Raw genomic sequence first — 22,500 nt, forward strand, 5'->3', positions numbered from 1 at the left:
TACTGTTGTTTTATTTCTTTACTTACCTACACACACACACACACACACACACACACACATAACCTTTTTTTTCCTAACCATTGGTTAGAGCCTGTAAGTACGCATTTCACTGTAAGGTTTACACCTGTTGTATTCGGCTTACGTGACAAATAAACTGAATCAATGGAATGGCATCGATCACATCAAACACATGGTTTCCATGGTTTCCATGTGTTTGAAACCATTCCATCCACTCCATTCCAGCCATTATCATGAGCCATCCTCCCCTCAGCAGCCTCCTGTGCCGTCTCGGTGTGTTCACTGTGGTATGTGTGTGTATGTGTGATTTTGGCTCTTACATGGGCTGGCCACAGGGACCCATTCGTACAGTTCGTTCTGGTAGGGTACCGTGTCAAATTCACTACACAGCATCTCTCTGAAGGTGGGTTTGGCCTTTTGACATGGTTTGGTGTTACAGATACGGTAACGCCTCCTCTCGCCAGTACAGTACCTCCCTCCAAACTCTGGTCTGGAGGAAACAAAGGACCATACATTTTACTCAAAGATGGAACAAGGGGAGGTGAAAGAAGGCGAGGAGAGGGTGAGACAGATGTGGGGTCAGTTCTTACTTGGGGTGGTTACACTCCCTGTCAGCAGACTGCACCCCGGCTCCACAGGTCCTGGAACAGTGAGACCAGCTACTCCACTGTCCCCAGTTCCCATTCACTGTCTCTGGTAGCTTCCCTACGATCACACACTCCCCCGAGATACACCACTGACAGAGAGAACACACACACGGACACACACATGAGTGAGAACATACTACACATCATCGCAAAGTTGCCAGTGAAACACTGCACCACAACACCACAAACACAAGTACACAAACACAGCCCCAACCCACCTTCTCAGGGCCACAGCGAGTACCATCTATGGGGGAGTCCAGTTTAGAGCGACAGGACCCATTCACTGAACACCACAGGATCTGGCACACATTCTAGGAGGAAACAAACCCAGGCTAAGTAAGTGTCCATCCAGATTTGTGTGTTGTTGTTGTGGTGTGTGTGTGCGTGTGGGTGCGCGTACGTGTATGTGCATGAGCACGCGTATGTGTAAGTGGCAGGTAGCTTAGCGCTTACAGCGCTTGGCCAGTAAGCAAAAGGTCGCTGGTTTAAATACCCAAGGTGACAAATCTGCCAATGTGCCCTTGAGCAAGGCACTTAACCATAATTTGATCCAGGGGTGCTGTACTCATAAGGCTGACCCTGTAAAACAACACATCTCTGCACATATCTGGTGTATGTGACAACATATTTTATTTCTATGCTTTACTCACATTAATCTCGTGACAGTAGGTGGCATTGGGGCCGTACTGTAGTTGGCATTGGTGCTGTGTGGTGTAACGAATCCCGAGACGGGCCAGTGGGGTGGTCAGATCCTTCTTTGAGGGACGGTCGTCCAGACAGAAGCCCCAACCACGACTAGGGGCAGAGAGAGCGCGAGAGAGAGAGAGCGAGAGCGAGGGAGAAAGAGATCGAGAGAGAATGAGTGACAGGGAGAGAAAGAGAAAGAAAGAGAAACAGAAACAGAGAGAGAGAGAGAGAGAGAGAGAGAGAGAGACTCACTCTAGGAAGCGTGTGATGTAGTCTTTGGAACAGTAGGACCAGGTAAGGGGGGAGGTGTCGTACATCAGCTGTCTGGACATGATGAAGGGGTGTCTGCCTTCCATCTCACAGTCGTTTCCCTGGCCATCGTGGTGGATCCCAAAGCTGTGGAAAACAAAGATGAGATGGTCCTTTTGGATTTAATCTTTTAATTAGAAATTGGTAACACACACACAGCTACAAACCTGTGTCCCAGCTCGTGTGCGATGGTGAAGGCTACAGGTAATCCTGAGTCTTCGTTGATGTTGCAGCTACGGTGAGGCTGGCACATCCCTGACAGGTGGGACAGACCAAGGGTCTCACATGGCTGATTCAGCCCTGCACAAATGTCCTTCCTGGTGGTAACACACACACACACACACGCACGCACGCACGCACGCACACACACAAGCACGCACGCGCACACACACGCACGCACACACACACACACACACACACACAGGGACCTCAGCGTCATCATATACACAATCCACAGTGGTTAAGTGTAGGGATGTGGGTGTTCGGGAGTGTGTATGGCTGCGTTCTTGCCTGGTGACCAGCACGGCCACGTCATGATGAGCAGGATGTGTGTCACTCTGTGGGTTGAGGTTCTTCTGCCAGGCACAGAAACTGGCCAGACTGGTGTCTGCATGGTGGACGATCTTCAGCCCTTTCTGCAGTAGACACCATGAACATTACCATGACAGAGGCACAGATAAAGGCAACGGAACACATGGTCTGGAGGCCTGGATGTTGCCGTTGTTTTGATATTGTGCACTACTTTTATATGAGTTCTGACAATGCTGGAAGTATGGAGAGTCTGTATTACTACCCCAGTGTTTCAAACTTAATATTCATACAGGGCTCATTTCTATTTCTGGTGCTCCCGTACTCTTTAGTCCGTCTGACCTTTTCAAGTTGGGAAGAACACCAGTGCTACTAATGAAAAAGTCAATTTTGAGCCTGATCACAGTGTCTGTGTCAATGTGTTGATTACCTCCTCTCCCTGCAGGAGGATCAGACGGACCAGGATGATGTGGATGGCATTCCCTATACTGGCATCATGGAAGATCCCTGCCACCTGACACGCACACGCGCGCACACACACACACGCACACGCACACACACACACACACAAACACACGCACACACACACACACACACACACACACACACACACACACACACACACACACACACACACACAGGCTATCACTGGAGCACCACACTGCTGTCATGACGTGTCACTGTTACTGTGTCTGTCTGGGGTGGACAGAGGGCTCAGGTAAAGGCTGATCCTCCCAACTCACCATGTTCATGATGGTGAAGACGTAAGACTCTACGTTGTCACTGCCGTGGTATTCAATCAGTTCAGAGTCTGCCACCACCATGGTCTCTACCCACCTTCACACAGGAGTGAGAAACACAATGAAGAATGAGAGGTACATTTCGGTGATAGGTGACGATGTCAGAAAATGAAGAGATTCCAAGAATTATAAATATTCCAAGAATTCCAGGAAAGATCCAGACTCTGGCCCAGGCTTTCCTGTGGAATAAAACTTGCCAATCGAATTGTGAACTCTTTTATTCTACCCGCCTATTTATACCAGTCACCTATAGTAGGGGAAACACTGCTGTGTACCTCTCTCTGCTGACGGAGCGTTGGGAGCGATGCTGAGCTGTCTCCTCCTCTTTCTCCCTATCCTCCTCCTGCTGCTCCCTCGCCCAGTCCTCCCGTTCTCTTTCCACCACTAGGGAATCACGTGCCGCATCTGCAGGACAGACAACACAGAGATACGCTCAACATAAGAGACAAGAGGAAAAATAGGACCTGGAACATTCCTCATGCTCAAACAAAAAAATACATTTACAAAACGCAAAGCAATCTAGACAAAACAAAATATCTTAAATTATATTAAACAAAATCTATTGAATTGTGTTCTATTCTATTCTACTAACCTTTGACCCCACAGGGGCTCGGTGTGTCCAGGGCCTCAGAGCTGCGTTTGTGTCTTTGCGTTGCCGCTGTAATGCTGGGGTAGACCACATGGGGCTCTGGTCCCTCCCCCTCCACAGCACCATCAGTTGACCCCTGGACTGGTTCAATGAAGTGTGGTCCCTCAGGCAAGGTCAACAAACCTTTCTGTGGGGGAAACACACATACTGTACTGTACACATGTGTGTCTGTGTGTGTGCTGCATTCGTGTGTGTGTGTCAAGCCCTGTCTGTGGGATATAGACATAGAACCAATCCATCCATCTCGCAGTATGCAACATATTGTAACTTGCTATGACTAAAATGGAAAATGTGAGTCACAATGGAACACAACTCTGATGTATAATTTCTGAGGCGTGAAAATGTCAATAGGTAGCTAGTGCTGTTTACGTGTTGTGTGAGGTACCTTACTAAAAGCCTGCAGTTAAAGGTCCAATGCAGCCATTTTTATCTCAATATCAAATCATTTCTGGGTAACAATTAAGTACCTTACTATGATTCAAATGGTCAAAAAGAAACAAAAATAACAACAAAGAGCAATTTCTCAAGCAAGGATTTTGCAAGAACTATCTGGGAGTGGTCGGAGTGGGGAGGGGAAAACGGAAAACTAGCTGTTATTGGTCTATTGATCAATTTATGCCACCAGACAGGCCCGAACTCCATCCCACCAAAACAAGATGATATTTCAGGCGGTCTTTTCAAACAGCTCCTTCACTGAAAGGCCATTATCATAATTTTCACAATTTCACAATATTATTCCAACCCCAGTGTGGAAATATACATAAAACACAGAATAATTATGTTTTTTTTACTGCACTGGGCCTTTAAGGTCAGGGCAGAGTAATTTCCTTGAGGAAGGCATGTTTCAGTGCCCTGGGACGCATTCCCTCATGCAGTGGTTCATTTATGGGACAGTGTTTGTCTCTGAAGTATGCCCTACATGTTCCTACCGGTGCAGACACGCCCCCCCCCCCCCCTCCCACACACTCTCTCTCTCTCTCTCTCTGTCTCTCTGTCTCTCTGTCTCTCTCTCTCTCTCTCTCTCTCTCTTTCTCTCTCTCTCTCTCTCTCTCTCTCTGCAGGGCTATTCGTCTGGGTGATCATTCAGTTATCTGCAGGGAGAGTGGAACGAATGTGTGCAGTGTTTCCGCTGCTGCAAAGGGGGGGGGGGTAAAGGGGGGCGGGGGGTGTAAAGCAATTTAAGTGTCAAATTAAACGACTAAAACCGTATGTGGAAAATATAATGGAGCTGTATATTTTTAAATAAGATCATCTTTGAGAACTAACATCCACCAAAATAAAAACTAGATTCTAAAATTCCAGAAACGTCATGGCATGGGGCCCCCATTGATTTTGTAATAATGTTCGAGACACTCAGATAGCATAAGTACAAGGCATACACCATGGCAGGAATTGCAGGAAATGAGCTTTAAAATAAGCAACATTTTGTCTCTACGGCCAAGAGGAGGGCCTTAAAAACCCCTACTGCTGAAAAGAACCCTAGGGGAAACACTGGTATGTCAAGTGTATGTACGACCTAACAAGCCCAAACTGCACTGGGGTGTGCCTCTCTCTCCATCTCTAAACCAACATGCAAAAGAGAAGAAGAGGGAGAGGGAGGAGGGGTATGTTCTCCAAGAATTAGTAAAATAAGCTGAATGTTTATCCCAGGAGTTCTGCTCTTCACTGTTCCTGATTCGTTTTGATCCTGTTCTGTTCTAGATAAATTAGTAGCAAATCAAACCAGTGACCATTGGAGGGCAAACATTGCCATTCACTCATCCACTGAAGTTACTGCTGCGCTGTTCTGCTCTAGGGAATCCTGCAGTCTACTGCATATCTCTATCTAGAAAATCTGCTGTTCTCTCCAGGCAAGTTGATGAAGTAGTCTCAGGAGAGTAGGGTTGGGCTTCTAGTTGCTGTGTGCTAAGTGTAAAACACTTAAAGGAAAACTCCACCCAAAAATTATATTTTGATGTTTGTGTCATTCGTCCATTGCTGTCATAGTCCCAAAATGTTTTTCTTGTCAGAAATCAAGTTCTCAAGATATGCAACTAAAAAAATAATAATAATTCCTGTGTGATGCATATGCTGGGTCAATTAAGGTGCCACCAGTCAGTCGCCTGTGCTCCATATCTGTCTGGGTTATGGATTGGAGGCTGTTTCCTCTACATGTTTTCCTCAATCAGTTATGATTTCTGTCCCAAAAGACAAAACCAGGTGGATGGTTGCAGATCAGATCCTCCAGTAAGGAATGTAAGAGAGAGGCCCATTCAAACATTCAGCCTGACTCAGCAGTGATCTGCATATAGAATACAGATACAGAGTCCCTGTGGGGATCAATGCATGTTCCTACCTGTAATCCTTAAACTACCATCCACAAACTGACAAGGTGTCCTATTACACCAATAACATTCAACAACATAGAACATGAAAGGATGAACAAAAACGTTTGTTCCTCATTCAAAGTGCATTTAATGTACTTTCAGAGATCCTAAGGAAACAAACATGGATATTGAGAACAAACAAACAAAGAGCTCTACTCAGAACGACCAAAACCAATTAGGACATAATCCGCTCAGATTTTTTCAAAGGCCTTTGTTGTGCGTTCTAAATGACCTAAATTCTGCCAACAGACCCAGCCTACCTTCTCTATTTCCTCCTCCTCCTCCTCACCTGTGGGTATCTGAGAGGAAGTGTGTTTGAGTATGAGGTGCCAGCCAGAGCGATGGTAGGCTGTAATAACATAGGTCCCTGTGTGTGTGTGTGTGTGTGTGTGTGTGTGTGTGTGTGTGTGTGTGTGTGTGTGTGTGTGTGTGTGTGTGTGTGTGTGTGTGTGTGTGTGTGTGTGTGTGTGTGTGTGTGTGTGTGTGTTAAATACAGAAGCCATGTGGAACTGCTTTAGCTCTGTTTACTGCTTCTGCTGGACTTTGGATTGCAGGCCAAGAGGGCTTGGGGTAAGTTGCCTCCTGCCTGTTGTAACACAGAGTGAGTCTGTGGCCTTCCACTCCTTACTGGGACACATGGGGAGGGGAGGTGGGGACTGTGTGATGAGTGATCACACAACAGCTCACCATAATGATTCCAACCACAAACACAACCAGACCAAAAAATAACATTTTAAGAGTACTTTAATGACATCTGCTCTCTTTTGCACACATGCGGAAGATAACAAGTTGGACTACAGGCAGAGTCATTTTCAAGGTCTTGTCAAATTATTATGTGAGTGGCATCTTTACATGGCTTCAGAGGTATCATCATTTTCAATTAGGACAGCTTGAGGAGATATGCATTTCAGAAAAGATAATGTACTGAAATAATGGCACTGAATGTTCAACTACTCATTCCTTGTAGTGCCTTGGGGAAACCAACTCCTCCATTGAAAAAGCGTTGGGTTTGACTGCAGCGCTTGAAAACAGAAAAAAAGAAGAAATGGGAGCACTGTACCATCCAAAAATTCCAACGTCCTGTGATATTATTATGGAATACAACTTGAGCATTTTATATGAGAACACCATCAACTGCTAGTCCTTTCACATCCTAGCACACCAAATCCAGCTCACCAGAGATAGTACTGTACATTATCATGATTGGTAGTATTGTCTTTAACCTTTCTGTTTGGATGAGCCCATTTCACCTTATCTGGTCTTTATTTACTCTCCCAGGAGTGTGCTGGAATCAGAGGTTGCACGGTGTTCACTTAGTAACAGTAACCACGCTGTGGCTTATTGCATTCCAGAGGCATGCCCGCGTGCTGTCGCCTGGGCTTACTCCCACTCCATGGCAAGCTACAGATGTAGCATCTTAATTTGAGCCAGTCTGCTACAGCAGGACAATAATACAAAGGCAACAGGAAATGTGAATGAATATGTGGATTATAAATCATGGATATTTTTGTAGGGGTTGATACATTTTTCGTGAGGGAAAATCAAGCCGGAAATGTCAAAATGGAAATTACAAACTCCAGCAGCCTTTTTAAACCTCAAATGTACTACAAGTCAAAAATGTCCTACAACCGGGTAATCAAATGAAGATCCTACACCTGTACACATCAACACTCAAATCCAGGACAACCAATGAGTGAGATAAAAACCAGGCCTTGTCCTACTGTCGGTCAAGGCAGGTTTATGGAGCTATTTTCTAGGCAGTTGTGTTATGCAAACATAACGTAGGGTGATGTGTTATACCATGATGGAAGTGTTCACTATGACAACCATTGTAACAGCTGTTGGTGGAAGAAGGTGAGGACCAAGGTGCAGCGTGGTACGTCTTCATGTTTGTTTATTGACACTGAACACTAAATACAAAAATAACAAATAGAATAACAGAAACAGTCCTGAAAGGTGAAAAACACTAAAAAGAAATGAACTACCCACAAAACCCAGTGGGAAAAAGCTACCTAAGTATGGTTCTCAATCAGAGACAACGATAGACAGCTGCCTCTGATTGAGAACCACAGGTCAAACAACAAAGAAATGCAAAACATAGAAAATGAACATAGAATGCCCACCCTAGTCACACCCTGGCCTAACCAAAATAGAGAATAAAAGCCCCTCTATGGCCAGGGCGTGACAACCATGAAGTAAAACATGTATACTCTTTAATATGTCTAAACCTCACACATCGACAGATTTTCCTGATAAAACTTTGTTTCATTGTTTTCTTCCTTGAAATCAGTAGAGAAAAAATGTACATTGGAGCAAACGCAAGTTAAATTTTTGGCCCATCATTTCATACTTGGAAAGAGCGTCTCTACTGCCTCTGTGTCTCTGGAGTCAGTGATATGGCCTCTCCTGCAGCTTGGATCTGGCAGTGTTTCCCTCCCACAGCTGGCTGCCTGTGGTCTGGTCATTTACGTTCCCTCCCTCCTTACTGAGGAACACTACACTCTTAGAAAAAAGCTGCTATTTAGAACCTAAAAGGGATCTTCGGCTGTCCCTTTAATGCAGCATTTCTCAACTGGTGGGTCGCGACCCAAAAGGTTTTCTGAGGGTGTCTGAGTAAAACAGAAAATGACAATAAATATGTAGAAATACTCCAGTCTGAATTTACACGGCTTAAACCAGGTAGAACATGTGTAGAAATTATAATGAACATACATTTGTAAATAATTTAATCTCTGAACAATTTTACTTCAATCACTGTATTTTCAATACAGAGCTATTAGCAGCGCTATTATGGTAGATCTTTTGGTCTCAAACCAGTACATTTATTAACATCCTTCATTAAGAATAGGGGCAAAAATGTATTATTGACAATGAAAGAGGTGGTAATGTTATTCCCTTGTCATACAATTGCTACAATTATTATCGATATAGCATTAAAAATTGTTTTCCAGATTTTATTTTGCTGATTCCTTTTCGTGATGCGAATATTGGGTTGCAGCCGAGACAACCTGGTTCAATTTGGGTCACGAGGCAAAACCATTTGAGAACCACTGCTTTAAATAACCCTTTTTGGTTCTACATGGAACCTAAAAGGTTCCATCTGAAAGCAAAAAGGGTTATCCTAAGGGGACAGCCGCAGAACCCTTTTGGAACCCTTTCTTCTAGGAGTGTATAGTAGATTGGTCCTATGGTCAAACACTGACCTCCTGCCTTACTGGGAGGATTAGTGCAATGGTGGGTTGGGACCCCTCAGTTGTGGCTGAAGACTGGATGTAGAAAATGACGAAAGTTGCACACACTATATTACTGGTCCAGTCGCGTAATTAAAAAGGTAATAAAATGACATTTATGATCCGTTAGTCTGGACACTGTTAATGTTGTGGTTGTGCATCTTCAGATCATACTCTACTGCTTTGGGTGAAGCTTTTACTGTACGATCTTAATTTGATCACCCTGTTGCAGGAGAACATTCAGAAATGTAAAACTTTTAGTGTGTTTGGGTTTCAAAAGGCTTTCTGAAGATTGTAATTTCCACTTTTTTTTTTACTTCATTGTCCTTTACGAATGTAATCAACCACTACAAAAACGTCCATTAATTATAATCCACATAAGAATTCAAATTTCCTCTTATTGCAGGATTATTTTAAGATCCTAGATACAGTACCAGTCAAAAGTTTGGACACACCTACTCATTCAAAGATTTTTCTTTATTTTTACTATTTTCCACATTGCAGAATAATTATGAAGACCAAAACAAATCATAATATATTTTATAGACTGCACTTGAAGAAACTTTCAAAGTTTTCCAGATTGACTGACCTTCATGTCTTAAAGTAATGATGGACTGTCATTTCTCTTTGCTTATTTGAGCTGTTCTTGCCATAATATGGACTTGGTCTTTTACCAAAGGGCTATCTTCTGTATACCACACCTACCTTTTCACAACACAACTGATTGGTTCAAACACATTAAGAAGGAAAGAAATTCCACAAACTAACTTTTCACAAGCCACACCTGTTAACTGAAATGCATTCCAGCTTCACATGAAGCTGGGTGAGAGAATGCCAAGAGTGTGCAAAGCTGTCGTTAAGGCAAAGGTTGGCTACTTTGAAGAATCTAAAATCTAAAATATATTTTGATTTGTTTAACACTTTTTTGGTTACTACTTGATTCCATATGTATTATTTCATAGTTTTAATGTCTTCACTATTATTCTGCAATGTAGAAAATAGTAAAATAACATAAAGAACTACCTTTGAATGAGTAGGTGTGTCCAAACTGTTGACTGGTACTGTATGTACATTTTGCTTATAGCTTTTTTGAGTGTGCACCCTGTCGGTCCACCAACAATACTGTCCCATCGAGAGCGTCCTGACAGGTTGCATCACTGCCTGGTATGGCAACTGCTCAGCCTCCGACTGCAAGGCACTACAGAGGGTAGTGAGTACGGCCCAGTACATCACTTTGGCCAAGCTTCCTGCCATTCAGGACCTACTAGGCGGTGTCAGAGGGAGGCCCTAAAAATGGTCAAAGACTGTTCTCTCTGCTACCTCATTGCAAGCAGTACCGGAGTGCCAAGTCTAGGTCCAAGAGGCTTCTAAACAGCTTTTACCCCCAAGACTCCTGAACATCTAATCAAATGGCTACCCAGACTATTTGCATTGCCCCCCGCCCCCCTCTTTTACACTGCTGCTACTCTCCGTTATTATCTATGCGTAGTCACTTTAATAACTCTACCTCTACCTTAGCTCGGACCTTAGCTCGGACAACACTTGCCAGTCTTGCACAGCGCGACATCAACCCAGAGCATATCGGACTAGCTCCTAGTTCTTGTTAGCCACGGCTAGCGGTCCTCGCCTTTTTTCCCCGAAATCAGCCAGCCTTAGCTCGGACAATCACCTGCCAGTCTGCACAGCACGATATCAACCAAGAGCATATCGGACTACTTCTCTCTACCATACCACTCTGGATCATTACACCGGATCATTACTCCGGATCATCGCAGCTAGCTAGCTGCAAATGAGTGGCTACTGTTAGCTAATGCCTCTGTCCCGAAGCAAGCCTCGAGCTAGGCCCATATATCAGCTAATTCTAGGGCTACAATACCTCCTTTGCCAATTGGCCTGGACCCTTTATTGTCGACACGGAGCCCCGCCGATCCATCACAACTGGACTGCGAACGTGATGTGGTCTCAACAGGCTATTCTGTTACGATATCGCCACAGAACCATCTACTAGCCCCGGCCCACTAGCTTTTTCTGAACACTGTGTCCGCTACTCACCTGGCGTAGTAGTGAATACCGTACAGCACCCTGTCTCACCTATTGCTACTCTTTTGACCATATGATCACTCGGCTACACAGCTGATGCCCCCTGGACTGTTTCAATAACATGGTACCTCATTTTGTTTACCTGTCGGCCCCAGCCTCGAACTCAGGTCCTGTATGTACCTAACTGACCCGCTCTGCCCATTCATCTCCATTTACCTGTCGGCCCCAGCCTCGAACTCAGGTCCTGTATGTATCTAACTGACCCGCTCTGCCCATTCATCTCCATTTACCTGTCGGCCCCAGCCTCGAACTCAGGTCCTGTATGTACCTAACTGACCCGATAGCCCATTCATCTCCATTTACCCGTTGTTGTCGTAGCTCTCCTGATCAACACCTGTGATTGCTATGCCTCTCTCTAATGTCACTGTAGAGCCCTCAGTCCTGCTCAAATTGTCTTAGATAGCTCTTTCGTCCCACCCCACACACCTGCAGAGACCTCACCTATGTTAATTGATGCCTCCAGAGATGAAACCTCTCTCATCGTCACACAACGCATAGGTTTACCTCCACTGTACTCACATCCTACCATACCCGTGTCTGTACGTTATGCCTTGAATTTATTCTACCACACCCAGAAATCTGTTCCTTATATTCACTGTCCCAAACGCACTAGACGACCAGGTCTTATAGCCTTTAGCCGTACCCTTATCCTACTCCTCCTCTGTTCCTCTGGTGAAGTAGAGGTTAACCCAGGCCCTGTAGCCCCCAGTTCCACTCCTATTCCCCAGGCGCTATCATATGTTGACTTCTGTAACCGTAAAAGCCTTGGTTTCATGCATGTTAACATCAGAAGTTTTTTCCCCCACTGCAATAGCACACTCCGCCAACCCTGATGTCCTAGCCATGTCTGAATCTTGGCTTAGGAAGGACACCAAAAATTCTGAAATTTCCTTCCCCAACTACAACATTTTCCGCCAAGATAGAACTGCCAAAGGGGGTGGAGTTGCAATCTACTGCAGAGACAGCCTGCAGAATTCTGTCATGCTATCCAGGTCTGTGCCCAAACAGTTTGAGCTTATACTTTTAAAGATCCACCTCTCCAAAAATAAGGCTCTCACTGTTGCCACTGGTTTAAAGACCCCCCAGAGGCCCCAGCTGTGCCCTGGACACCACATTTGAATTAATTGCCCCCCATCTATCTTCAGAGTTTGTACTGTTAGGTGACCTAAACTTGGATATGCTTAATACCCCGGCCGTCCTACAATCTAAACTAGATGCCCTCAATCTCACCCAAATTATCATGGAACCTACTAGGTACAACCCCAAATCTGTACCCTCATAGATATCATCCTGACCAACCTGCCCTCTAAATACACCTCTTCTGTCTTCAACCAGGATCTCAGCGATCACTGCCTCATTGCCTGCATCCGTAATGGGTCAGCGGTCAAATGACCACCTCTCATCACTGTCAAACGCTCCCTAAAACACTTCAGCGAGTAGGCCTTTCTAATCGACCTGGCCCGGGTATCCTGGAAGGATGTTGACCTCATCCCGTCAGTAGAGGATGCCTGGTTATTCTTTAAAAGTGTTTTCCTCACCATCCTAAATAAGCATACCCCATTTAAAAAATGTAGAACCAGGAACTGATATAGCTCTTGGTTCACTCCAGACTTGTCTGCCCTTGACCAGCACAAAAAACATCCTGTGGAGTACTGCATTAGCATCGAATAACCCCCGCGATATGCAACTTTTCAGGGAAGTTAGGAACCAATATACACAGGCAGTTAGGAAAGCAAAGGATAGCTTTTTCAAACAGAAATTTGCATCCCGAGCACAAACTCCAAAAGGTTATGGGACACTGTAAAGTCCAAGGAGAATAAGAGCACCTCCTCCCAGCTGCCCACTGCACTGAAGCTAGGAAACACTGAAACACTCCGACAATGCAGTAATAACCAACGAGTAATCTAACTAACAATTCCAAAACTACTACCTTATACACACAAGTGTAAAGGGATAAAGAATATGTACATAAAGATATATGAATGAGTGATGGTACAGAGCGGCATAGGCAAGATGCAGTAGATGGTATCGAGTACAGTATATACATATGAGATGAGTAATGTAGGGTATGTAAACAAAGTGGCATAGTTTAAAGTGGCTAGTGATACATGTATTACATAAAGATGCAGTAGATGATATAGAGTACAGTAAATACGTATACATATGAGATGAATAATGTAGGGTATGTAAACATTATATTTAGTAGCATTGTTTAAAGTGGCTAATGATATATTTTACATCAATTCCCATCAAATCCCATTATTAAAGTGGCTGGAGTTGAGTCAGTGTGTTGGCAGCAGCCACTCAATGTTAGTGGTGGCTGTTTAATAGTCTGATGGCCTTGAGATAGAAGCTGTTTTTCAGTCTCTCGGTCCCAGCTTTGATGCACCTGTACTGACCTCGCCTTCTGGATGATAGCGGGGTGAACAGGCAGTGGCTCGGGTGGTTGTTGTCCGTGATGATCTTTATGGCCTTCTGTGACATCGGGTGGTGTAGGTGTCCTGGAGGGCAGGTAGTTTGCCTCCGGTGATGCGTTGTGCAGACCTCACTACCCTCTGGAGAGCCTTACGGTTGTGGGCGGAGCAGTTGCCTTACCAGGCGGTGATACAGCCCGACAGGATGCTCTCGATTGTGCATCTGTAGAAGTTTGTGAGTGTTTTTGGTGACAAGCCGAATTTCTTCACAACGCTGTCTGTGTGGGTGGACCAATTCAGTTTGTCTGTGATGTGTACGCCGAGGACTTAACTTAAAACCATCGATGTGGATAGGGGGGTGTTCCCTCTGCTGTTTCCTGAAGTCCACAATCATCTCCTTAGTTTTGTTGACGTTGAGTGTGAGGTTATTTTCCTGACACCACACTCCGAGGGCCCTCACCTCCTCCCTGTAGGCCGTCTCGTCGTTGTTGGTAATCAAGCCTACCACTGTAGTGTCGTCCGAACTTGATGATTGAGTTGGAGGCGTGCGTGGCCACGCAGTCGTGGGTGAACAGGGAGTACAGGAGAGGGCTCAGAACGCACCCTTGTGGGGCCCCAGTGTTGAGGATCAGCGGGGTGGAGATGTTGTTACCTACCCTCACCACCTGGGGGCGGCCCGTCAGGAAGTCCAGTACCCAGTTGCACAGGGCGGGGTCGAGACCCAGGGTCTCGAGTTTGATGACGAGTTTGGAGGGTACTTTGGTGTTAAATGCTGAGCTGTAGTCGATGAACAGCATTCTCACATAGGTATTCCTCTTGTCCAGATGGGTTAGGGCAGTGTGCAGTGTGGTTGAGATTGCATCGTCTGTGGACCTATTTGGGTGGTAAGCAAATTGGAGTGGGTCTAGGGTGTCAGGTAGGATGGAGGTGATATGGTCCTTGACTAGTCTCTCAAAGCACTTCATGATGACGGAAGTGAGTGGTACGGGGGGCGGTAGTCGTTTAGCTCAGTTACCTTAGCTTTCTTGGGAACAGGAACAATGGTGGCCCTCTTGAAGCATGTGGGAACAGCAGACTGGGATAAGGATTGATTGAATATGTCCGTAAACACACCAGCCAGCTGGTCTGCGCATGCTCTGAGGGCGCGGCTGGGGATGCCGTCTGGGCCTGCAGCCTTGCGAGGGTTAACACGTTTAAATGTTTTACTCACCTCGGCTGCAGTGAAGGAGAGTCCGCATGTTTTGGTTGCGGGCCGTGTCAGTGGCACTGTATTGTCCTCAAAGTGGGCAAAAAAGTTATTTAGTCTGCCTGGGAGCAAGACATCCTGGTCCGTGACGGGGCTGGATTTTTTTTGTCATCCGTGATTGACTGTAGACCCTGCAACCCCTATTACTAGCCTGTTCAACCTCTCTTTCGTATCGTCTGAGATCCCCAAAGATTGGAAAGCTGCCACGGTCATCCCCCACCTCAAAGGGGGAGACACTCTAGATCCAAACGGTTACAGACCTATATCTATCCTACCCTGCCTTTCTAAGGTCTTCGAAAGCCAAGTTAACAAACAGATCACCAACCATTTCGAATCCCACCGTAACTTCTCCGCTATGCAATCTGGTTTCCGAGCTGGTCTCGCTCCTCAAGCCACCCTCAAGGTCCTAAACAATATCATAACCACCATCGATAAGAGACAATACTGTGCAGCCATATTCATCGACCTGGCCAAGGCTTTCGACTCTGTCTATCATTGCATTCTTATCGGCAGACTCAACAGCCTTGTTTTCTCAAATGATTGCCTCGCCTGGTTCACCAACTACTTCTCTGATAGAGAAGTGTGTTAAATCGGAGGGCCTGTTGTCCGGACCTCTGGCAGTCTCTATGGGGGTGCCACAGAGTTCAATGCTCGGGCCGACTCTTTTCTCTGTATACATCAATGATGTCGCTCTTGCTGCTAGTGATTCTCTGATCCACCTCTACGCAGACGACACCATTCTGTATACCTCTGGCCCTTCTTTGGACACTGTGTTAACTAACCTCCCGATGAGCTTCAATGCCATACAACTCTCCTTCCGTGGCCAACTGCTCTTAAATGCAAGTAAAACTAAATGCATGCTCTTCAACCGATCGCTGCCTGCACCTGCCCGCCCGTCCAGCATCACTACTCTGGACGGCTCTGACTTAGAATACGTGGACAACAACAAATATCTAGGTGTCTGGTTAGACTGTAAACTCTCCTTCCAGACTTACATTAAACATCTCCAAAATGAAATCTAGAATCGGCTTCCTATTTCTCAACAAAGCATCCTTCACTCATGCTGCCAAACATACCCTTGTAAAACTGACCATCCTACTGATCCTTAGGCGATGTCATTTACAAAATAGCCTCCAACACTCTACTAAAATTGGATGCAGTCTATCACAGTGCCATCCATTTTCTCACCCAAGTCCAATAAACTACCCAACACTGCGACCTGTATGCTCTCTTTGGCTGGCCCTCACTTCATATTTGTCACCAAACCCACTGGATCCAGGTCGTCTATAAGTCTTTGCTAGGTAAAGCCCCGTCTTATCTCAGCTCACTGGTCACCATAGTAGCACCCACTCGTAGCACGCGCTCCAGCAGGTATATTTCACTGGTCACCCTCAAAGCCAATTCCTCCTTTGGCCACCTTCCCTTCCAGTTCTCTGCTGCCAATGACTGGAACAAACTGCAAAAATCACTGAAGCAGGGGACTCATATCTCCCTCACTAACTTTAAGCACCAGCTGTCAGAGCAGCTTTCAGATCACTGCACCTGTACACAGCCCATCTGTAAATAGCCCATCCAACTACCTCATTCCCATATTGTTTTTTTCTTTTCTTTCTCCTTTGCACCCCAGTATCTATACTTGCACATCGACTTCTGCACATCTATCACTCCAGTGTTTAATTGCTAAATTGTAATTATTTCGCCACTATGGCCTATTTATTGCCTTACCTCCCTAATCTTACCTCATTTGCACACACTGTATATAGACTTGTGTATTGGGTTTGTTTATTCCATGTGTAACTCTGTGTTGTTGTTTGAGTCGCACTGCTTTGCTTTATCTTGGCCAGGTCTCAGTTGTAAATGAGAACTTAGGTTTGAGATGGGTAGGTCACAGTCCAAGAAACATTTAGGAACCATTAGATAACAAATGCATGGAGGTCTTTGCACATTCAATGTCTCTTTGCACTAGCCGAAACGCATGCACTATCACAACAGCTGCTTACCCTCAAGGCCATGAATTTACACAGTTTGTCTCATTAAAAATTACTGCAAACCAAACATGATTGACTGAAAGTGAGACAAGACCTTGCAGGAAAGACATTCCTGATGTGTCAGGAGAAAGGCCTGACTCTTCCGGTCATTTTACAGAACAAAGTTAATCCTCTTCCAAATCCTCTACCAGAGTAAATCATCAGGTACAGAATGGAACTCTCTCCTTTGTCTCTTTCACTGTGGTCCAGCTATATTCCTTTGTCTCTCTCTGCTGACCAGCTGATTTCCTTTGTCTGTCTCTGCTGACCAGCTGATTTCCTTTGTCTCTCTCTGCTGTCCAGCTGTTTTCTTTTCTCTCTTTCTGCTGTCCAGCTGTTTTCCTTTGTCTCTCTCTGTTGTCCAGCTGTTTTCCTTTGTCTCTCTCTGCTGTGCAGCTGTTTTCCTTTGTCTCTCTCTGTGCTGTCCAGCTGTTTTCCTTTGTCTCTCTCTGTGCTGTCCAGCTGTTTTCCTTTGTCTCTCTCTGTGCTGTCCAGCTGTTTTCCTTTGTCTCTTTCTGCTGACCAGCTGTTTTCCTTTGTCTGTCTCTGCTGACCAGCTGATTTCCTTTGTCTCTCTCTGCTGTCCAGCTGGTTTCATTTGTCTCTCTCTGCTGACCAGCTGATTTCCTTTGTCTGTCTCTGCTGACCAGCTGTTTTCCTTTGTCTCTCTCTGTTGTCCAGCTGTTTTCCTTTGTCTCTCTCTGTTGTCCAGCTGTTTTCCTTTGTCTCTCTCTGCTGTGCAGCTGTTTTCCTTTGTCTCTCTCTGCTGTGCAGCTGTTTTACTTTGTCTCTCTCTGCTGTCCAGCTGTTTTCCTTTGTCTCTCTCTGCTGTCCAGCTGTTTTCCTTTGTCTCTCTCTGTGCTGTCCAGCTGTTTTCCGTTGTGTGTCTCTGCTGTCCAGGAGTTTACCCTTGTCTCGCTTTCTGCTGTCGATCTGTTATCCTTCGTCTCTCTCTCTCTGCTGTCCAGCTGTTTTCTTTTCTCTCTTTCTGCTGTCCAGCTGTTTTCCTTTGTCTCTCTCTGTTGTCCAGCTGTTTTCCTTTGTCTCTCTCTGCTGTGCAGCTGTTTTCCTTTGTCTCTCTCTGTGCTGTCCAGCTGTTTTCCTTTGTCTCTCTCTGTGCTGTCCAGCTGTTTTCCTTTGTCTCTCTCTGTGCTGTCCAGCTGTTTTCCTTTGTCTCTTTCTGCTGACCAGCTGTTTTCCTTTGTCTGTCTCTGCTGACCAGCTGATTTCCTTTGTCTCTCTCTGCTGTCCAGCTGGTTTCATTTGTCTCTCTCTGCTGACCAGCTGATTTCCTTTGTCTGTCTCTGCTGACCAGCTGTTTTCCTTTGTCTCTCTCTGTTGTCCAGCTGTTTTCCTTTGTCTCTCTCTGCTGTGCAGCTGTTTTCCTTTGTCTCTCTCTGCTGTGCAGCTGTTTTACTTTGTCTCTCTCTGCTGTCCAGCTGTTTTCCTTTGTCTCTCTCTGCTGTCCAGCTGTTTTCCTTTGTCTCTCTCTGTGCTGTCCAGCTGTTTTCCGTTGTGTGTCTCTGCTGTCCAGGAGTTTACCCTTGTCTCGCTTTCTGCTGTCGATCTGTTATCCTTCGTCTCTCTCTCTCTGCTGTCCAGCTGTTTTCCGTTATCTCTCTCTGCATTCCAGCTATTTTCCTCCGTCTCTCTCTCTCTGCTGTCCAGCTGTTTTCCTTTGTCTCTCTCTCTGCTGTCCAGCTGTTTTCCTTTGTCTCTCTCTCTGCTGTCCAGCTGTTTTCCTTTGTCTCTCTCTCTGCTGTCCAGTTGTTTTCCTTTGTCTCTCTTTGCTGTCCAGCTGTTTTCCTTTGTCTGTCTCTGCTGACCAGCTGATTTCCTTTGTCTCTCTCTGCTGTCCAGCTGGTTTCCTTTGTCTCTCTCTGCTGACCAGCTGATTTCCTTTGTCTGTCTCTGCTGACCAGCTGTTTTCCTTTGTCTCTCTCTGTTGTCCAGCTGTTTTCCTTTGTCTCTCTCTGCTGTGCAGCTGTTTTCCTTTGTCTCTCTCTGCTGACCAGCTGATTTCCTTTGTCTCTCTCTCTGCTGTGCAGCTGTTTTACTTTGTCTCTCTCTGCTGTCCAGCTGTTTTCCTTTGTCTCTCTCTGCTGTCCAGCTGTTTTCCTTTGTCTCTCTCTGTGCTGTCCAGCTGTTTTCCGTTGTGTGTCTCTGCTGTCCAGGAGTTTACCCTTGTCTTGCTTTCTGCTGTCGATCTGTTATCCTTCGTCTCTCTCTCTCTGCTGTCCAGCTGTTTTCCGTTATCTCTCTCTGCATTCCAGCTATTTTCCTCCGTCTCTCTCTCTCTGCTGTCCAGCTGTTTTCCTTTGTCTCTCTCTCTGCTGTCCAGCTGTTTTCCTTTGTCTCTCTCTCTGCTGTCCAGCTGTTTTCCTTTGTCTCTCTCTCTGCTGTCCAGCTGTTTTCCTTTGTCTCTCTTTGCTGTCCAGCTACTTTCCTTAGTCTTTCTCTCTCTGCTGTCCAGCTGTTTTCCTTAGTCTCTCTCGTTGTCCAGCTGCTTTCCTTAGTCTCTCTCTCTCTGCTGTCCAGCTGTTTTCTGTTGTCTCTCTCCGCTGTCCAGGAGATTTCCTCTGTCTCTCTCTCTGCTGTCCAGCTGTTTTCCTTTGTCTCTCTTTGCTGTCCAGCTGCTTTCCTTAGTCTCTCTCTCTCTGCTGTCCAGCTGTTTTCCTTAGTCTCTCTCGTTGTCCAGCTGCTTTCCTTAGTCTCTCTCTCTCTGCTGTCCAGCTGTTTTCTGTTGTCTCTCTCCGCTGTCCAGGAGATTTCCTCTGTCTCTCTCTCTGCTGTCCAGCTGTTTTCCTTTGTCTCTCTTTGCTGTCCAGCTGCTTTCCTTAGTCTCTCTCTCTCTGCTGTCCAGCTGTTTTCCTTAGTCTCTCTCGTTGTCCAGCTGCTTTCCTTAGTCTCTCTCTCTCTGCTGTCCAGCTGTTTTCCTTTGTCTCTCTTTGCTGTCCAGCTGCTTTCCTTAGTCTCTCTCTCTCTGCTGTCCAGCTGTTTTCCTTAGTCTCTCTCGTTGTCCAGCTGCTTTCCTTAGTCTCTCTCTCTCTGCTGTCCAGCTGTTTTCCTTTTTCTCTCTCTGCTGTTCAGCTGTTATCCATTGTCTCTCTCTGCTGTCCAGCTGTTTTCCTTTGTCTCTCTTTTGTGTCCAGCTGCTTTCCTTAGTCTCTCTCTCTCTGCTGTCCAGCTGTTTTCCTTAGTCTCTCTCGTTGTCCAGCTGCTTTCCTTAGTCTCTCTCTCTCTGCTGTCCAGCTGTTTTCTGTTGTCTCTCTCCGCTGTCCAGGAGATTTCCTCTGTCTCTCTCTCTGCTGTCCAGCTGTTTTCCTTTGTCTCTCTTTGCTGTCCAGCTGCTTTCCTTAGTCTCTCTCTCTCTGCTGTCCAGCTGTTTTCCTTAGTCTCTCTCGTTGTCCAGCTGCTTTCCTTAGTCTCTCTCTCTCTGCTGCCCAGCTGTTTTCCTTTTTCTCTCTCTGCTGTTCAGCTGTTATCCATTGTCTCTCTCTGTTGCCCAGATGTTTTTCTTGTCTCTCTCTCTCTCTCTCTCTCTCTCTCGGCTGTCCAGAGATTTCCCTTTGTCTCTCTCTGCAATCCAGCTGTTTTCCTTTGTCTCTCTTTACTGCCCAGCTGCTTTCCTTTGTCTCTCTCTCTCTCTCTCTGCTGTCCAGCTGTTTTCCTTTGTCTCTCTCTCTGCTGTCCAGCTGTTTTCCTTTGTCTCTCTCTCTCTCTCTGCTGTCCAGCTATTTTCCTTTGTCTCTCTGATATCCATCTGCTTTCCTTTGTCTCTCTCTCTCTCTCTGCTGTCCAGCTATTTTCCTTTGTCTCTCTCTCTGATATCCATCTGCTTTCCTTTGTCTCTCTCTCTCTGCTGTCCAGCTGTTATCCTTCGTCTCTCTCTCTCTGCAGTTCAGCTGTTTTCCTTTGTCTCTCTCTCTCTCTGCTGTCCAGCTGTTATCCTTCGTCTCTCTCTCTCTGCAGTTCAGCTGTTTTCCTTTGTCTCTTTTTACTGCTCAGCTGCTTTCCTTTGTCTCTCTCTCTCTGCTGTCCAGCTGTTATCCTTCGTCTCTCTCTCTCTCTGCAGTTCAGCTGTTTTCCTTTGTCTCTCTCTCTCTCTCTGCTGTCCAGCTGTTATCCTTCGTCTCTCTCTCTCTGCAGTTCAGCTGTTTTCCTTTGTCTCTTTTTACTGCTCAGCTGCTTTCCTTTGTCTCTCTCTCTCTGCTGTCCAGCTGTTATCCTTCGTCTCTCTCTCTCTGCTGTCCAGCTGTTATCCTTCGTCTCTCTCTCTCTGCTGTCCAGCTGTTATCCTTCGTCTCTCTCTCTCTGCTGTCCAGCTGTTATCCTTCGTCTCTCTCTCTCTGCAGTTCAGCTGTTTTCCTTTGTCTCTCTCTCTCTGCAGTTCAGCTGTTTTCCTTTTTCTCTCTCTGCTGTCCAGATATTTTGATTTGTCTCTCTCTCTCTGCTGTCCAGCTGTTTTCCTTTGTCTCTCTCTCTGCTGTCCAGCTGTTTTCCTTTGTCTCTCTCTGCTGTTCAGCTGTTTTCCTTTGTCTCTCTCTGCTGTTCAGCTGTTTTCCTTTGTCTCTCTCTCTGCTGTCCAGCTGTTTTCCTTTGTCTCTCTCTCTGATATCCATCTGTTTTCCTTTGTCTCTCTCTCTCTGCTGTCCAGCTGTTTTCCTTTGTCTCTCTCTCTGATATCCATCTGTTATCCTTTGTCTCTCTTTTTCTGCTGTCCAGCTGTTTTCCTTTGTCTCTCTCTCTCGTTGTCCAGCTGTTTTCCTTTGTCTCTCTCTCTGCTGTCCATCTGTTTTTCTTTTGTCTCTCTCTCTCGGCTGTCCAGAGATTTCCCTTTGTCTCTCTCTGCTATCCAGCTGTTTTCCTTTGTCTCTCTTTACTGCCCAGCTGCTTTCCTTTGTCTCTCTCTCTCTCTGCTGTCCAGCTGTTTTCCTTTGTCTCTCTCTCTGCTGTCCAGCTGTTTTCCTTTGTCTCTCTCTCTCTCTCTGCTGTCCAGCTATTTTCCTTTGTCTCTCTGATATCCATCTGCTTTCCTTTGTCTCTCTCTCTCTCTCTGCTGTCCAGCTATTTTCATTTGTCTCTCTCTCTGATATCCATCTGCTTTCCTTTGTCTCTCTCTCTCTGCTGTCCAGCTGTTATCCTTCGTCTCTCTCTCTCTGCAGTTCAGCTGTTTTCCTTTGTCTCTCTCTCTCTCTGCTGTCCAGCTGTTATCCTTTGTCTCTCTCTCTCTGCAGTTCAGCTGTTTTCCTTTGTCTCTTTTTACTGCTCAGCTGCTTTCCTTTGTCTCTCTCTCTCTGCTGTCCAGCTGTTATCCTTCGTCTCTCTCTCTCTGCTGTCCAGCTGTTATCCTTCGTCTCTCTCTCTCTCTGCTGTCCAGCTGTTATCCTTCGTCTCTCTCTCTCTGCTGTCCAGCTGTTATCCTTCGTCTCTCTCTCTCTCTGCAGTTCAGCTGTTTTCCTTTGTCTCTCTCTCTCTG

The 22,500-nt window shown here is 45.8% G+C and overlaps 1 protein-coding gene across 5 annotated transcripts in view; it reads right to left on the bottom strand.

Moving 5' to 3' along the window:
• The window catches only part of LOC110536308 (A disintegrin and metalloproteinase with thrombospondin motifs 12), a 46,427-nt gene that overhangs the window by 19,413 nt on the left and 4,514 nt on the right, over positions 1–22,500 (bottom strand). For all 5 annotated transcript variants that reach the window (XR_016484681.1, XM_090191071.1, XM_090191072.1 and 2 more), the window contains exons 3-13: positions 3,582–3,765; positions 3,265–3,394; positions 2,933–3,026; positions 2,620–2,703; positions 2,172–2,296; positions 1,829–1,978; positions 1,605–1,748; positions 1,316–1,460; positions 884–976; positions 609–754; positions 339–508 (exon numbers count right to left, since the gene is read on the bottom strand). Coding sequence is in view for 4 of the 5 variants with exons in the window: in XM_090191071.1 (XP_090047197.1) it covers positions 339–508; positions 609–754; positions 884–976; positions 1,316–1,460; positions 1,605–1,748; positions 1,829–1,978; positions 2,172–2,296; positions 2,620–2,703; positions 2,933–3,026; positions 3,265–3,394; positions 3,582–3,765 (1,465 nt within the window). In the remaining variant the exon portion in view is untranslated. The remainder of the gene's footprint in view (positions 1–338; positions 509–608; positions 755–883; positions 977–1,315; positions 1,461–1,604; positions 1,749–1,828; positions 1,979–2,171; positions 2,297–2,619; positions 2,704–2,932; positions 3,027–3,264; positions 3,395–3,581; positions 3,766–22,500) is intronic.

The sequence above is a fragment of the Oncorhynchus mykiss genome, chromosome 11 (genome assembly GCF_057628025.1).
Source record: "Oncorhynchus mykiss isolate SJ-2025 chromosome 11, ASM5762802v1, whole genome shotgun sequence".
NCBI lineage: Eukaryota > Metazoa > Chordata > Actinopteri > Salmoniformes > Salmonidae > Oncorhynchus > Oncorhynchus mykiss.